At 41.3% G+C, this 17526-nt stretch overlaps 1 protein-coding gene across 11 annotated transcripts in view; it reads right to left on the bottom strand.

The window, feature by feature from the left end:
- Positions 1 to 17526, bottom strand: part of UNC13C (unc-13 homolog C) — a 769821-nt gene that overhangs the window by 360880 nt on the left and 391415 nt on the right. For all 11 annotated transcript variants that reach the window (XM_033920485.1, XM_033920487.1, XM_033920488.1 and 8 more), the window contains one exon: positions 11946 to 12024. In XM_033920485.1, coding sequence (XP_033776376.1) covers positions 11946 to 12024 — 79 coding nt within the window. The remainder of the gene's footprint in view (positions 1 to 11945; positions 12025 to 17526) is intronic.

Consider the following 17526-nt stretch of genomic DNA (forward strand, 5'->3'; position numbering starts at 1 on the left):
ATTCACTTTTTTTTTTCCAGTAAATCTATATGGAGTAGATGCATTTGTTTGTTGGTTGCTTTATTTGGTGCCAACTCCAAAGGATTCTTTTCCTAATGATGGCAAGGATTTTATGAAATTATTAAGGAAGGATCCATTATCATCACCACTGGATAATAAAGAGCAAAATTTTTTTTATTTCAAATATTTTTATTGAAACTTTTCCAAAAAGAACAGAACATGTAACACAGGTATGGTGGCTGCCAATGTATGTTTACAAAGATATACATATAATATTTTCAAGAAAACATAAACATAACATGTAATCACACAAGGCAACTCCGTAAGAGTCAAAAGTGAAACCTGGAGATGGAGGTGAGGATACCAGACTCACTCATTAAAGGATAATAATGGAGTGTGTAGAATAAAAACAAATTTAACTACAACAACAAAATGTCTATATACCATCTGGAGTTCAAGATCAATTTACCATAAATGTCCAATGACATAAAATAACAATCTCAGAAAAATCAGAAATGAATTGGGCTGCCCAAGTCCGGTCCTCAAAATCTACTGGCAGGCCAGGTTTTCAGGATATCCACAATGAATATGCATAAGAGAGAGATTTGCATACCAAGAAGGCAGTGCAGGCAAATCTCTATCATGCATATTCATTGTGGATATCATGAAAACCTGGCCTGCCAGTAGATCTCGAGGACCGGACTTGAGCAGCCCTGAAAAAAGAACATAAAACATTATCAATTGTTTAAATATTTTTCAAACAGCTAGGCGTTCAATTTTTTCCTAATTTTTAGGTAACAGTTTCATAATGAAAGACAGTGGTAATGAATTTCAAATTAATAGAACTGCATAACTAAAATGCATTTTTAAAAGGGAAAACATATATATATATATAAGTATATATATATATATATATATATATACTTATATATACTATATATATATATATATATATATATATAGAAGTGTTCAAATATATTGTAAAGCAGTAATACTATCTGAAATAAAACTCAAAGCGTGCATGCACACTTAGGAGGGCGTGATCCCTGACAGCATGATGTGTGCTTCCGTGGCCGTATTCTATTTGTGGTGCGTGAGGTGGCTTGAGGCGCGTGCAGCGATTTCAGTGGCGGTGGTGGTTTGACACCTGCGCTGCCATTGCCAGGATGCCTCTTCTCACCCCCGGACCAGCAAACGCAGCAGCCGTGGGGCATTTGCTAGGCCGGCCCACTTCGATAATATGAGGTGGGCCGGCCTAGCAAAAGTCCTGAGGCTGCCCAGCGGATGCTGGACAGGGGGAGCAGGGAAAGGAGAAGGGGTACTACTGGACATGGGAAGCAGGTAATGGGTGCTGATGGACAGGGGGGAGGTAAAAGGCTCCTTCTGGACAGGGGGAGCAGAGAAGAGGTGCTGCTGGACAAGGGGGGAGGTAAAACGAAGGGAGAAGGGCTGCTGCTGGACAGGGAGAGCAGGGAAGGGGTGCTGCTGTACATGGGGAAGTAAAAGGAAAGGAGAAGGGCTACTGCTGGACAGGGGGAGCAGGCAAGGGATGGTGGTGGACAGCTGAGGAAAGAAAGAAAGATAGACAGCAGCCAAGGAGAGAGAGAAACAGAAAGACAGACAGACAGACAGAAAGCGGCCAAGGAGAGAGAGACAGAAAGACAGACACACACATCTATTCTAGCACCCGTTAATGTTACGGGCTTAAAGTCTAGAAAGTCTATATTAATTATCAAGTTTACAACGTCTCTCAACTGCCTCACTCTATGTCAACCAACTGTAACCCATATGTATGTATCAACAACCAAATCTGTAACTCATCTAGTACGTTCCACTCTATGTATGTAACTTGTAACGAAACAACAAGGCAGGCAGTCCACCAAAGAATCCAACATGAAACAAAAAAAGATTGGCATAAAATAAGGAGATTTAAATTAGGTTTATTCAAGGTGCTCCCATGAACCATGCGTAATGCATTTCACCAAACAAGGCTAGTCAATGCTAACAGAAAACCATGTCTTTCATACACACAGAACACAGATACACCCTCACCCAGTATGGAATAAGTAATCACAAACTAAAAATAGAAATATGTAGATAAAGGTTAAACTCAACCGCCAAGAAGCCAAACTGCATACAGTGAAACACCACAGAAACAATGATACTAATACTCTGCAAAATATAAATATAGCAGATGTACATTTGAAGAAACTGACAATCATCACTTTACAAATTAACAAATAGAAATAAAACAAAAATTGAAAATAACTTTCAGAGGCCATAGCCTCTTTCTTCTGGTCAATATAGTATACTGCTGTTACATTATAATGTCCTGACCTGAGAAAGGGGGTTTTGGTCTCTAAAAGTTAGTAAAAAAAAAAAAAAGTATTAAAATTAGTCCAATAAAAATATTACCTTATTTTCTGTTTATAAAAGTTTTATCAATACAGCTACAATACTATTTTATTCTAAAGCAACCAAAAAATCTTTTTTCTACCTTTTGTCATTTCTGCTTTAATTATCTTGTCTTCACTCTCTTCTTTCTAGCCAACATCTGTCCTCTCTCTGTCTTCCATGCAGCATCAGCCCCTTCCATCCACTGTCCGCCCTCTTCCCGTTCCATATGGCATCTTCCCTCTTTCTATGCTATTTCAAGAAACTGTCTGTCCTGTGCTCCTTCTCTCCTTTGTACATGATTGATTTCAGCTCTGCCACCTCTCCATTTTTCTCTCTCTGTAACTACCCCCTCCCCTATGTTCTTGCATCTCTCTCTCTTCTCCTTTATTTCCTCCCCACCCCATGGTCTGGCATCTCTGTCTCTTTCCCTTCCCTGATTCCCTGGCATCTCTCTCCTTTCCTTTTCTTCCATCTCTCCCTCCCCCTCCTTGCTCTGACATATCCTCCTTCCTTTCCCCCTTCCTTTTCCCTTTGTCTAGCATACCTTCCTTCTTCCCTCCATGCCCTGGCATCTCTTCCTCCCTCCCGGCAGGAGAAGGCCGCAAAGAAGCCTGTTTAGAATGCTGCGGCTGCTGACACTGCAGGAGGGAGGTTTATTGGTCGTCTCACGGTGAGAGGGTTGGCGGGGTTCACATGGGAGGGAGAGATAGGAGGGTCAGCGGGAGCTCGGGTGCGCCGGGGGCGACAACAACAATGCTGCTGCAGGCAAATCCAGCAAGGGTGAAGGAGATGGGCTAGTTAGGGGGAGAAATGCCTGGACCGTGAAGATCCAAAAGGCCCTAAAGCACCGCACCAGTGGGCCCCCCTTACTATTTTGGGCCCTAGGTCCGTGCCTACTGGGCTACCCTTTAATCCGGCCCTGGCCAGAGGATGTGGTAAAAGCAGTTACCGTAGCTGGTTTTTTTTAAAAAAAGGTTTGGACAAGTTCCTGAAGGAAAAGTCCATAGTCTGCTATTGACACTGACTTGGGAGAAACCACTGTTTGCCCTGGATCGATAGTATGGAATGTAACTATTATTTGGGTTTTTGCTAGGTACTTGTGACCTGGATTGGCCACTGTGAAGATGGGATACTGGGTTAGATGGATCATAGGTCTTAGCTAGTATGGCTATTCTTAATGTTCTTATGTTTTGACTGAATCCTTCTCCCAGCAGGGTAAGTCAGTAAGGAATGTCACTCATGTGGCTATGGTTGTTGCTGTACTGTTTGGAGTATAACAAACCATAAAATCTCTATTTGAATATAAAAACATGCAGGTGATGCAGTTCCCCAATAGCTGTTATGGTCCTGAGTATAAGCAGATTATCATAGCTCTTTAACATACACTGTCTGATCTGCATTTTACTAAATTGCACACTGTAGGGTGAGTAATATCTTTCAGTGAAGAAAGATTTCAAGTCAATTCTGTCTAGACTGAAATGGCATAAATCCCACAGGTAACAGAATTAAAATTCTCTTGGGATTGATTTTTCCTCCTAGATTAGTGGTGTTTTACCAGGTTTACTGAGATAACAGAGTCCTTCATGTTGTAATAATGAAAGATTAGGTTCTTACCTTGCTAATCTTTCAGTGATAAGACATAGGATTCTGTACAAAAGCTGTTACTTACCCTTAGCCACAAATCTGCAAAAGGATATCTATTTAAGACTCTGAACTCCTCCACTTCTGCAGTGGAGAACAGCTCCCTCTTCAGTTGGTCCCAAAACAATTGAATTCAACTGAAACAGAATACAAGAGAAGGAGGGGCACGGGGAGCTTCCCCGGCAATAAACTATATTCTGCTGTGCTCTGTAACCTATGATAAAAGAACAATGATTAATAAACATTTAACAAATTAACAGTGAAGAATAATTAGGCACATATCTAGCTAAGGTGCCAACCTGCTAAGTGCAACCAGTAGGAGCCATAACCCCCTCTCCCCCCAAGGAGAAAGGAAATAGGCACCCCCATGTTCCTGTAATATTGTCTCTGCCTATACTTAGATACAGAAGAAGAAGAAGCCCCGAAACGTACACTGGTCACGTCCGAAGCAGGCGAATCAGGACTCTAACAGGGCAGGGCATACAGAATCCTATGTCTTGTTTTGACCAGAGAGCTAATCTGATCAATAAAAGTAAGATCAAAATGTACAGTATAATAACACCTAACACTTTTGATTGATAAAAGGTATGGAAAACCTCACATATGCTGAAAGATTAGAGAAACTAGGGCTCTTTTTCCTGGAAAAGCAGAGACTTAGAGGGGACATGATAGAGACTTACAAGATCATGAAGGGCATGGAGAAAGTGGAGAGGGACAGATTCTTCAAACTTTCAAAAATTACAAGAACGAGAGGGCATTCGGAAAAATTAAGAGGGGACGGATTCAGAACCATAGAAACATAGAAACATAGAAATAGACGGCAGATAAGGGCCCACGGCCCATCTAGTCTGCCCACCTTAATGTCCCTCCCCTACCTTTGCCCTGTGAATAGATCCCATGTGCCGATCCCATTTGGCCTTAAAATCAGGCACGCTGCTGGCCTCAATCACCTGTAGTGGAAGACTATTCCAGCGATCAACCACTCTTTCAGTGAAAAAGAATTTCCTGGTGTCACCTCGTAGTTTCCCGCCCCTGATTTTCAACGGATGCCCTCTTGTTGTCGTGGGACCCTTAAAAAAGAAGATATCTTCCTCCGCCTCGATGCGGCCCGTAAGATACTTGAACCGATCATGTCCCCCCTCTCTCTGCGCTCCTCGAGCGAGTATAGCTGTAATTTGTCAAGCCGTTTTTCGTATGGTAGATCCAATGCTAGGAAGTTCTTCTTCACCCTAAGGGTGGTGGATACCTAGAATGCGCTTCCAGAGGGTATGATAGGACACAGTACGGTATGGGGTTCAAGAAGGGATTGGATGATTTCCTGAAGGATAAGGGGATAGAAGGGTATAGATAGAGGATTACTATACAGGTCCTAGACCTGATGGGCCGCCGCGTGAGCGGACTGCTGGGCACGATGGACCTCTGGTCTGACCCAGCAGAGGCACTGCTTATGTTCTTATGTTCTTATGTCTTATCACCAAAAGAAGAATAGCAAGGCACAAAGCTAATAATTCATTCAGTTTCAAAGACATAGGATTCTGTACAAAAGCTGATGTACCAAAGCAGTACCAGACATCTAGAGAGGGACAGATGAGCCTGCCTGCAGTACCGAGGACCCAAAGCGGCATCTTCCCGTGCTGCCACATCCACTCAGTAAAACTTAGTAAAAGTATGGAGAGAAAACCAAGTAGCCGCTCTACAAATCTCACCAGGTGAAACAGTCCAGGACTCCACCCAGGAGGCAGCCACACCTCTAGTCGAATGTGCTACAATCAAGATAGGGGACTGTTTAATAATAATAATAACTTTATTTTTTGTATACCGCAGTACCACAAACAGTTCAGAGTGGTTTACAATGCAAGAGACTGTACATATACAGCGAAGATACAATGTAAGGGAATGTACTATGCAGTTGAGAGCAGTTTACAATGCAGGGGACTATACATATTCAGCTGAATATGTATAGTCCCCTGCATTGTAAACTGCTCTCAACTGCATACAGCAAAAATACAATGCAAATTTAGAATGCAAGAGACTGTATATATACAGCAAAGATATTTATACAGTGAAAATACAGTGCGAGAGACTTATAGAGCAAGATACAATGCAAGAGACTGTATAATGCGGTTGAAGCGGTTTACTAAGCAAAGAAAGTTGTACATATGTAGCGAGGATACAGAGTGGTAAATGACAAGAAAATGCAACCAGTATAAATTACAGAAGGGTGCCGAGAGGGGAGGGGTAAGTACAGGATGGGAGTATTGGATTGAGGGGGAGGAAAGGAGAGATCGGGGGGGGGGGCCGAGAGGTGGTAGAGTTTGGTTAATTGGAGGGGAGGGGTTAGAGAAATTTATCATAGAGGTAAGCGCTGATGGGCTGCTACAACCACCATCACCTTGGTAAAGGTGCAGGGATCAGTGGGCAATCCAAAATGAAGCACCATAAACCGGAAGTTCTGCTGCATAACATGGAATCTTAGATATTTCCTGTGATCTGGAAAGATGGGGATGTGAAAAAACACCTCCGTCAAATCTAGCAAGCCAATGAATTTTCTCAGAGCCACCACCACTATAACAGAGCAGACCATCTCGATGGAAAGAGGGGGACCCATTGGGCCTTGTTGACTGACTTCAAATCCAGAATAGGCTTCCAATTAGGACCTATATAGAGTCCTTCCTTGGGAATGGTTCTGTGGCACAAATGTCTAAGAGTTGTTGCATTATTGCTTGGACTCTGGCCTCCTTCTCTGGATGTCCAGCTGGGGAGACGAGGAACAGATCTGGAGGTGGCCAAGAAAACTTGATCTTGTGCCCCCTCCTGAATAATGTCCAGAACCCAACGGTCAGACAAGATCTATTTCCATTCCTTCCAGAAAGTCGACAGCCGCCCATTGATATGAAGAGGGGCAGCCGTTCCTCTGGTGTCATTGTTGCTTCTTGGAGGCTGAGCCATCCTAGCACCTGTAACTGCCAAATCTCTGTCTGGACCCCTGAAAGGGCCACTGGGAAGAGTAACAAGAGAAAACCTGGCAGAATCTCCTAGATGCATGAAAACTGCCTCTGCCAACCTCAGTAGAACGATGGCTCCTGTTGTCCAGAAGGATTTGGGATGGCAAACCACCACACTGGCCATGAGGTCATCCAGCCCTTTACCAAAAAGCATCTGTCCTTTGAAGGATAATCTGAGAGTGGCCTTGGAGGCTGAGTCATCCACCCATTGCCTAATCCAGAGTATTTGTTGGACAGAAATGGAGTAAGCCAAAACTTTACTAAGGACTCTGATGTCATAAACAGTATTGGCCACATAATCCACTCCCTCCATAAACTTGTTGGGACAGGCATCCCCAAGATCCGAGGAACTAGTCCACAATCTGGTATGACAGGCCTGTGCCATAAAGGAGGCAGCTGCTGCATCTTTGATACCCAAAACCTACACTTCAAACTGTCTTTTAAGGACCACATCCAACTTATGATCCTGTGTGTCCTTCAGCATCACTCCACCCTCACTAGGAAGGGAGGTGTGCTTGATCACTTGCGCTACTGCGGAATCTACTTTAGGTTGCACAAACAGCTATTGGAAGCCATAGGATAGAGCCTAGACATAACTTTGGCTACCTTCAGAGCCTTCAGTGGACTCCCATTGATCAGTGACTATGGAGGTAATCCAGATGAGTGCATTAGTGCCACTCATAACTGAGAGGTGAATGGCTTCTGGGCATCACGCTTCAATACAGAGAAGGTGACAGAAAGGACTTGTGAAACAGAAGCTGATTTAGAAAGGTGACACACTGAGGGATCATCACCGTGATCCACAGCTGCTCTTGCCTCCTGCCCTCCATACCCCGAAAGGGATCCCAAATCATCCACAGAGGAACCATGTGATAACAGGGGCATGGAAAGAGGTTTCCAATCATCCCAGTCCTGCTCCAAAGGGTCAATGACACTAGGAGCCAATGTCTACATTTTGCAATCTTTCAAATGAACTGGTTTCGGGTTTCCAGATTTTAGTCAACTGAAATCTGGTCCCATAGCCAAGCCTCAAGACCACCCAGTTCTGCCCACATCACTCCCCCTAGCCACGCCTCCTCAACCTGTTCTCGTTGGGAAGGAGAGCATCCGCATGTGCGGATGCAAGGTGTCACATGTGCATATGAATGACCTCACCACATTGCATCCGCACATGCACGGATGCCCTCCTGATGCAGTACCATAGAAGAAGCTTTTCAAAACATGGACAAAGTGCCGGGTTTTGAAAAGCTTAAAGAGGACATGTCTAGGTAAATCCAGACGTCTGGATGTCCGGATGTCTGGAGCAGCAGTTTAGACTGGAGTTTTCAGCAACTAATTCACAAAGACATCAGACAGCATATTGCCTAAATACATTTCCTATTTTATTTATTATTTGTGATCACACTTTTCTTTTTTTTAATTTCTTTTTAAAAGTATTTATAACCCACCTATTCGCAAATCTAGGCGAGGAACATACATAATAACAAAAAAACAACAACCCCAAAACAAATAATACATACCAGAAAAGTACAACAAAACTAAGAAACATCATTAAAACATATTAAAATCCCACACAGCTTACCAACCCCTGAAAATAAGAAAGAGAAAAAAAAATTATGTATATTTTTCTCTCCCTCCCTTTCTGGAAAATCAGAAAAATATGTCCTAAGTTTAAAAGATTTACTCACAAGTTGCACTTGGAAAGTCTGGCATTTATGTGTGTAAATGATATCCATGTGTAAGTTGTGATTTTATACAGGACTCAGTTTAAACGTGGATCTCCATGATTTGTAAAAATTGCAAAGGGGGAGTTTTCGTGGCATAGTCAAAATTCTGCATTGTATTCAACATTTCGGAAAGATTTCCATGTGAAGATTTACAGTTGGTGACTGGCACATACATGTTTTGTTTTGTATTTTTTAGTGCTCATGTTTATCCCAACTTCACACTAACCCCCCCTTTTACAAAACCGTAGTGTGGGTTTTAGTGCCGGCCACTATGATAACAGCTCCAACGCTCATAGGAAGTCAATAAGAGTCTGAGCTGTTACAGCTGCAGCCGGCACTCAAAACCTCACTACGGTTTTGTAAATGGGAAGGGGGGGATAAGTTAAGAATGGAGCTCTCTAAAGTTAATCAGAAGCATCACATGTGCAAGTTGCTGCATTTCTCTGTTGACATCTGTACTCTCTGCTGTCCATGCCAGCAAACACTTGAACCCCTTTTCTAAAATACCACTGAAACTGAGCATTTCCAGACCTGGATGCCTCAATTCCGATCTCTATGTAAAATGGGACTCCATCCCCAAAATTCTATAAATGGTGCTCAAAATTGTGTTTGCAAATTTGGGCATGCATCCAATTTGCATGTGCAATTTAATTGGGCAATGAGTCAATTAGTGACAATAATTGGGCACTAAATTATTAGAGCTAATTTGAAACAGTTTGAATTTACAGGAACATCTTGCTAGGCCCTATTCTATAAAAATGCTCGCATTGATATTTCAGCATGCAACTGAAAAGGGGACAAGGATATGGGAAAGGTATGGGTGAGTCAGGGGCATTCTCTGCAAATGCACGCAGTATTAGAGGATATGGGAGATTCATGCCTTATTTAGGTATCAAGATTTACACCAGATTAAATCCTTGCACCCAAAATTAGGTGTGGATCTTGACAATAAGGGGGAAAATCTATAAATGGCATCTAAAAAGATAGGCACCTATCTCTTCTCAAGCACACCCGGATGCCTGTTACAGAATCACGCCTGTCTTAAAACTTAGGTCTGTAATGTAGGCCAGGGATTTAAAGGCCTATATTGTAGACACCTAAGTCCTTTAGAAAATCAAGCCTAGCAATTCTTGCTCCAAAGAATGGCAAACAATTAATTCTAGTGAAGATGAAACAATAGAGTTCAAACACAGCAAATCTCGAGTGCCTTCCCATAATTGATAATTTGTGACTGACTGGCAATCCTGCCCTTAAGACCAGACCACTTACCAACTACTGTATGAAACCATCTTCTTGTGTATGTGCTCCTTCGTCTCTCTTAAACACATCTACTTTGGAGTTAGGCACTGCTCAGTGCCATGCGGTAGGCCCCTATCTTTTGTAGAATCATGCCTAAGAAGACAGGCACCTATCATCCAATGAATTTTTATTTTTTTTCAATTATGAACTTGTTAAAGCTCATAATTGAAGCCAATTTACTAATTAAGTTAGATGCTTTGTAGAATTTTCCCCCGAGTTATTCTATAAATGGCACCTGACTTGGAGCACTGTTTATAGAATAGCATTCATTTGTGGTCATTGGTGGTAAATATTTTCTCCTATTTTGTCTCTCTGGGGAAAATATTTAATATATACAGCCCTTAGGGGACTTTTACTAATGTGTGTAGATTTTGCACTTAATGTTCTTTAATAAAGGATATCAATGTATGGCAAGTGCAAAACTAATTTGGTACCTACTGGAAAGCATTTGCAGTATACAACCTGTAATTGCTGTGTTTAAATGTCCATTAGTGGCACAGTAAAGGGAGGAACAGGCGGAATGATCCTCTACGGGCACTATCATGGTGAGGGCGCTGGCACCCCTCCTCCTCTCCACCCCTCGCCTCTTCTCACTCCTTCTTCCACTGCATGCGTGCCTTCCTCCCTCCCGTCTCCCGTATATCTAATTATTCACCGCCAAGAGTAACAACTTCAATGTACTCCTCACAACCGCATCTGCTCCCACTGAGGTCACTTCCGGTTACCACGGATATGAAATGACATTAGAGGGAGAGCCGATGGATCATGAGGAACATGTTGAAGTTACAGCACCACTCCCTCCTCTCTGCCCCCCACCTCTTCCCACTCTTTACTCTGCAGCGCATGCCTTCCTTCCCGCACCTCTAGTTTCTCACCGCTGTGAGCAATAATGTCAACAATGCTTCTTGCGACCGCTCCCACTGATGTCACTTCCAGGCGCCACACAAAGGAAGTGACATTTGAGGGAGAGCCGAAGCGGTTGCGAGGAGCACATTGAAGTTATTGGTCGTGGCAGCGAACATCGAGGTACGGGGAAAGGAGACATGCAAGGAGCAGGGGGGCAGGGAAGGAGTGGGGGCAGAGATGAGGGTGGGGGAGGGGCACCACTGCCCTGGGCGCCTCTCACCCTCGCTATGCCACTGCACAGGGATGAAGTTAGCATGGAGGCATTTAGCACCTCCTATTCATGAGGCAGCAAGTGAAACCTGGTGTAAAACCTAGCAATAAGTTAGGGGTGGATCCCTAGTATTCAGTAATACTGAGTGTATCTTTAGTGAACGCCCCTGGCCTGCTCACGCCTCTCCCATGGCCATACCCCCTTTTGAGCTGCATGCTGTAAGATTTGCATGCAAATCTTTATAGAATAGTGCTTAGCAAGATGTACTACGCAAATCAAAATGATTGCCAACACCAATAATTGATTGCTAGCACCCAATAATTAACTAATTTAGAACCCCCTTTATTCAGCCGTGTTAGGGTTTTGTTTTTTTAAATCGCCGGCCACTATAGTAAAAGCTCCGACGCTCATAGGAATTCTATGAGCATTGAATCTTTTACCGCAGCGGCTGGCGATAAAAAAACTCTAATGCGGCTTGATAAAAGGGGGCCTTAGTTGTGTGTGCATCTCAGGATAGTGTGCAATTGGGGGCATCCAAATTTGGGTACCAATGATAGAATCTGGGGCTAAATGCTCAACGTACTTTAGTAATGATTATTCCAATTTTGGTTTTTTTCTATTAGATCTATCTTTTTAGACATTTTCTCCTTTATAGCTACTGCTTCCCCAGTAGAATACGTTATTGCTGTAACTAAATAACATAGCAAAGCGGCTGCTGTTTTCCAAGTAAATCAGTTTGTTCCGTTTGTCTTAACTCACCACGTCTCTGACAATAGGTAATGTTTTCTTTCTACGCAAATCCGGCATGCTGTCAATTCCATATAGTTCACTTCCGGGTCTGAAAGAAACCCAAAATATATTTAAGCAAATGATTCTTTAAATATGTTTTCAATTTTGTTTTTTTGACTGAGCAGTTTCCTCCTGCTCTTTTGGGCCACTAGAGCCTTCAGTTACAACTATCCAGGAATACAGTTCCCATATTTTGAATACTGACCTCAGTATTGACAACAGTGAATATTTAGAATACGTACAAACAAAAAAACAGATCATAATTAGGGTTACCAGATGTCTGATTTACCCGGACGTGTCCTCTTTTTTGGTTGACGTTGACCAGGAATTGACGAATAAGTTGATGAGTGGCTCTGAAGTTTTTACATATAGAATTTGGAACTTTTATACAAGATAGTTTGAAGGTGATATGAATTTTGACGGGAAGCCAGTGTAAGTTCTTACAGTAAGGTGAGAAGGAGTCAATTTTTTTTAGTTTGAATATCAGTCTGATCATCGGGTTTTGTTTCATCTGTAGTTTGTTCAGGAGAGTAGAGTTTAGACCCACAGAGAGGGAGCTGCAGTAATCCAGCTGGGACAGTATAAGCATTTGCGTTAGTACAACAAAGTGGCGCTCTTCAAAAAAGGATCAGACAAATCTTATTTATTACCTACATTTCTATCAGTGGGTAATTTTATAAACTATTTCATGCATAATATACTAAATTTATGTGTTAGTAAGCTAACTTAAATTAGATCTCTCCTACTATCTAGTCCTTTTCAGTGGCAAATAACCTGTCATCTTTGCTGAAAATGACAAGTTAACGCCAAGCTTAAAGTTGGCTATGTTGGGGGTATTCCAGGAGTGGAGTCTGGTTAGAACCAGATATTCAAACCTAACTGGCCAGGTTGGGAATAAATAGGTCTGCATAAATAGCTGTCCTATCTTTATGCATTAACTTACAGCCAGTTAAGTCTGAATATTAACTTAATTAGTTATGCACTAGCTGGATTAAAAAAAAAAAAATGTTAATTCAGTTTGTACAGGGCCGGATTCTGAATTTCTAATTTTAATACTGGCAGCAGACAAAAAAATACTGTCCGACACTGGCTGAATATTTGCCAGAGTATGCTTTAGACCTTTGTTATATACCGGAAAACGCATCCAAATAAAAATGACTTCCATATTGAGAAATTCACAATAACTACAGGACATCTGGCAAGTTAGCTTAGTTCTGACATAAATGTGAATTACTGTGTTCTGGTTTTTCAGGACAGTATAGAAATTGGAGTCATTACCTGACCTTAACAATCAGGTATTGAAGTTAACGGCACTAATTTGGATTTTCATGTGCATCTGCCTGGGCACTGTTCAATAACACCGGGCATCAAAACCCCACAGCGCTCAACGAGAATATGGCCAGGGGAGGGGCATAGGTGGGTCAGGGGCTTGCCAAAAATGTACATGCTGAAATGCCACAAGTTGGGCGCTGGCTTTTAAATCAGCTGGCGTAAATATTGGCCCTGAACTTTAAGCGCGGAAATTAGATCTCAGTGCCTTTCTATGAATGGTGCTCAACCGCATAGCGCCAATTTTTGAATGCCGATACCAAAGCGAAAGGCTTTAGAAATGAAAATTAAGATGCCGAATTGAAGGCAGTTCCAAAAATATATTTAAATCTCTAAAGTAAAGAGAAACAAAATCTAAACATGTGAACTGAAAATGAATTGCTGCTGCTTATGAAAATGCTAATTTCACTGTAAAAGGAATATGGCTACTGGGAATTGTACATTTATTTTATAAGCTACGAATTATAATGCCTAAGATACACTTTTACAAATCATATCAGGATTATCACTGTTCTAGATGGAAATTTAAGACCCCAAATTAAGATAAGCATTTCATTTCATCTATTTGTTTATTTTTTTACTTTTTGCATTATTAGAAGTTTATACTTATGACATTCAAGAAAGAGACAGAAAAAAACCCCAATTGCTAGTTTTAAAGAATGACTTTAAATATTAATAAAGTTGTTTTTTTGCGGACAGCCAATTCAAATTTTTCCAGATGTAACAAGAGCCACGCAGGAATGTAGGAAATAGTTCTTGGCCCTGAAATCCAGGATTTTAGCTATTGGAGCAACTTTTTTTTCCTGCATTTTCCCTGAAGATGTATTTTATATTATCAGGGAAAAGCATTTAAATTTTTTGATCATTTGGGAAAAATTTCAATTGGAACATGAAAAAAAGGGTAATTAAAGCAGAAAATGGATCTCAATGTTTATAATTAAAACAAAACTAACTGGATTGACTTTTAACCCCCCCCCCCTCCCCCCCCCGCACATCTTTTTACTAAACCGTAGTGTGGTTTTTAGCGCCAGCCATAATCTCAGCTCTGGTTACCAGAGACTGAAACTCTTCACATTAAAGAGCATGAGCTACCGTAAAATGTGGTATTCCTTACCAATAACTCATGCTATTTTAACATAGGTCCCATGTTATGCAATGAGACCTAGTTACTTATAACTGGAGGTAACAGTAAAATAACATAATGTCCATAATGGTATGGTAGGTGCTGCTTCCCAGGATATTCAGAAGCTGTATCCAGTTAATTTCACAGATTATCCTGCGGAGGAGCATGGACAATCCCAGAAATTATTGCCAACATTCAGTCCACTATACACATAGAAGAGGTAGGTTACAGAAATGGACAGGAACCACATTACAGGTCATAGACCTGACGGGCCGCCGCGGGAGCGGACCGCTGGGCGCGATGGACCAATGGTCTGACCCAGTGGTGGCAACTTCTTATGTTCTTATACAATACGGTTAATTTATCTAGATAAATTAGGACAGATTAAAGGGCTATCCTAATTTATCCATTAGCAGACCGAATATTACCACTCTCCAATGTGCCAACTGACCACATTATCTGGGTATTCAGTGCCAAATAGTGAGGCTGAATGTCTATTATATTTGACTGCTGCAGCTAACATTAAAAAAAAACAACCCCAAAACCGCCGACTGTGGTGGCTGAATATTGATCCGATAGTTGATAATGCTTTAAGATACATAATGAGATGAAAGCGGCTATGAAAGTAATGTCATCCTTAATATGCACCTTTCATAGTTCGACTTGCCACATCTTCATGGATTATTTTTCACAGCCTTCTAATTAAGGGCTCCTTTTATATGGCTAAACTAACAATTCCTGTACAGCACATGCAATAAAGCTGCATGGGAAGTGAACGGGCTTCGTTGTATTTGTTGCAAATATGGCTTTGCAAAACAAGCCCTAAGTTAATATGCATAACCACTATTGCCATTAAAGCTTTAAAACAGAGAAAGGTTAAAAGAACAAAATTATTCAATTACAAGTTTCAAAAGTTTAATAAAAATTTCATAACTTCTAAGCGGTTTTACATAATACAGTAATTTTTTTAAAAAGAGTGATGAACATGAGACTAACAGGACTAACTGGGATGAAAGGGTTGGAAGTAGGAAATAAATCTTAAAATAGTAAAGTAATCTGAGAAGGAGCAATGCAAGAGGAGGGGGAATTTCGTCTGAGGCCAGAGCAGGAATGATTCATAACGTTTTAAACGAAAGAGGTTAAAGTAGTTAACGTAAGATACAAGGAAATAGATGAAGAATTTCTTCCAAATTCAATATATGGCACTCAAAACTGTACTGTACTTAAAAATTTGTGCACATATACAATTTAATTGAATAATTAGCTAATTAGCATCAGTAATTGGACACTATCAATTACTGGTGCTAACTGGCAACAAATTAGAATTTATGCATACATCTTTGTAGTCAGAATTCTTTTTTTTTTTTTTAAAACATGAAATTTTATTGAAAATTTTGTCAAAAGAAAAAGAAAAATCCAATATAACAATTCGGATGGAGGAGCAATCATTCAAATGAGTACCAAATGTACAAGAAATAAACTCTCCAAACCATTCAATAAGAAAATGTTCAGAATAAATCATGAGGGAAAATGAAGGGGGGGAGGGGGGCAGAAGAGAGAAAAAGAAAAAAGAGGACTAAAGGAAAGGTATGACAAAACAGAGGGTGGGGGAGGAGAAAGAAGTGAGAGTTTCTTAGAGGCCAAGTACAGAAAAAAAAAGTGTGCATAAAAGGTATGTAATGTTTAATATGGCTAATAAAAAAGGTACGGTTATATAGTTTAGGTCGATTTCAACAATGGCCCATTTACTAGCTGTTTTATTATACAGAGGCATAGATAGGCACATGTAGATTTTCCGCATGAATCCAAAAAGGGGGAATGGTCATGGGAAGGGCATGGGCTGTTCATGGGTGTTCCTAGACTTGTGCCTAATTAGGCTTTAGCTTGAACCCAAAATTACATGCAGGTCCTGACATTAAGCACTATTCGTAAGAACATACAAATAACTTTACTGGGTCAGACAATAGTCCATCTAGCCCTGTATCATGTCTTCACAGTGGCGCCTGTTCTATAAATGGTACCTAACAGCGCACTGTGTATAGAATAGCATTTAGTAGAGGAGTGGCCTAGTGGTTAGAGCAGCTGCCTCAGCACCCCTTGAGTTCAATTCCCCTTGAGTCTCTGTCTCACAAGCACTGTCATCAGCCCATTGGCTCCCCATCACCAAGTGACTAATAATAATATACAAAATCCTTACACAGCATGGCACCCAGCTACATAACTGACAAGCTTCCACCATACATCCCAAATAGACCGCTCTGCTCTCAAGAGGAAACTTGTCTCCAAATACCCCCTGGCTGTGCCCTCCAACTGCAGAGTGCCAGATGCCACTCCTACTCCCAATTCCTACCAAGCAACTAGAATCAACTGCCTCCACATATCAGATCTCTTGACAGACTTCTTAACTTTAGGAGAGCAATAAAGACCCATCTCTTCCCCAAAAAATCACCAGCTATCCTAACTCTATAGTCAAACTTTATGTATGCAAACTTAGAAAACCATACCATACCATATTGTTTCTTAGACCCTGAAAATGTCAACTGGGAATCATTGTGGCTTATATAAGATTAATAAGGTTAGCAACATAGACATTATGAATCATAGCAAGAATATCATGAAAACAGATGCATTTTTAGCAACTTCCTAAACTGAAGATAGAAGGTCTGACATAAGCAGGTCGGAAGGCAGTTCCATATTTTGGGGTTTTGAAACTTAAGGTGGAATCGAAGAGTGATTTCCTCCGATGCATTGATCCTCAATTAAACAGCTTTGTGGACTGTTGCTAATTAGAAAACACCTAAGAATAAACAAATGGTATATTAAACTGTACTCTTCATGTATATTTACCTAAGAGATAAGAACATAAGAATTGCCACGGCTGGGTCAGACCAGTGGTCCATTGTGCCCAGCAGTCCGCTCACACGGTGGCCCTTAGGTCAAAGACCAGTGCCCTAATTGAGACTAGCCTTACCTGCGTACATTCTGGTTCAGCAGGAACTTGTCTAACTTTGTCTTGAATCCCTGGAGTGTGTTTTCCTCTATAATAGCCTCTGGAAGAGCATTCCAGTTTTCTACCACTCTCTGGGTGAAGAAAAACTT

The sequence above is a fragment of the Geotrypetes seraphini genome, chromosome 14 (genome assembly GCF_902459505.1).
Source record: "Geotrypetes seraphini chromosome 14, aGeoSer1.1, whole genome shotgun sequence".
Lineage (NCBI taxonomy): Eukaryota > Metazoa > Chordata > Amphibia > Gymnophiona > Dermophiidae > Geotrypetes > Geotrypetes seraphini.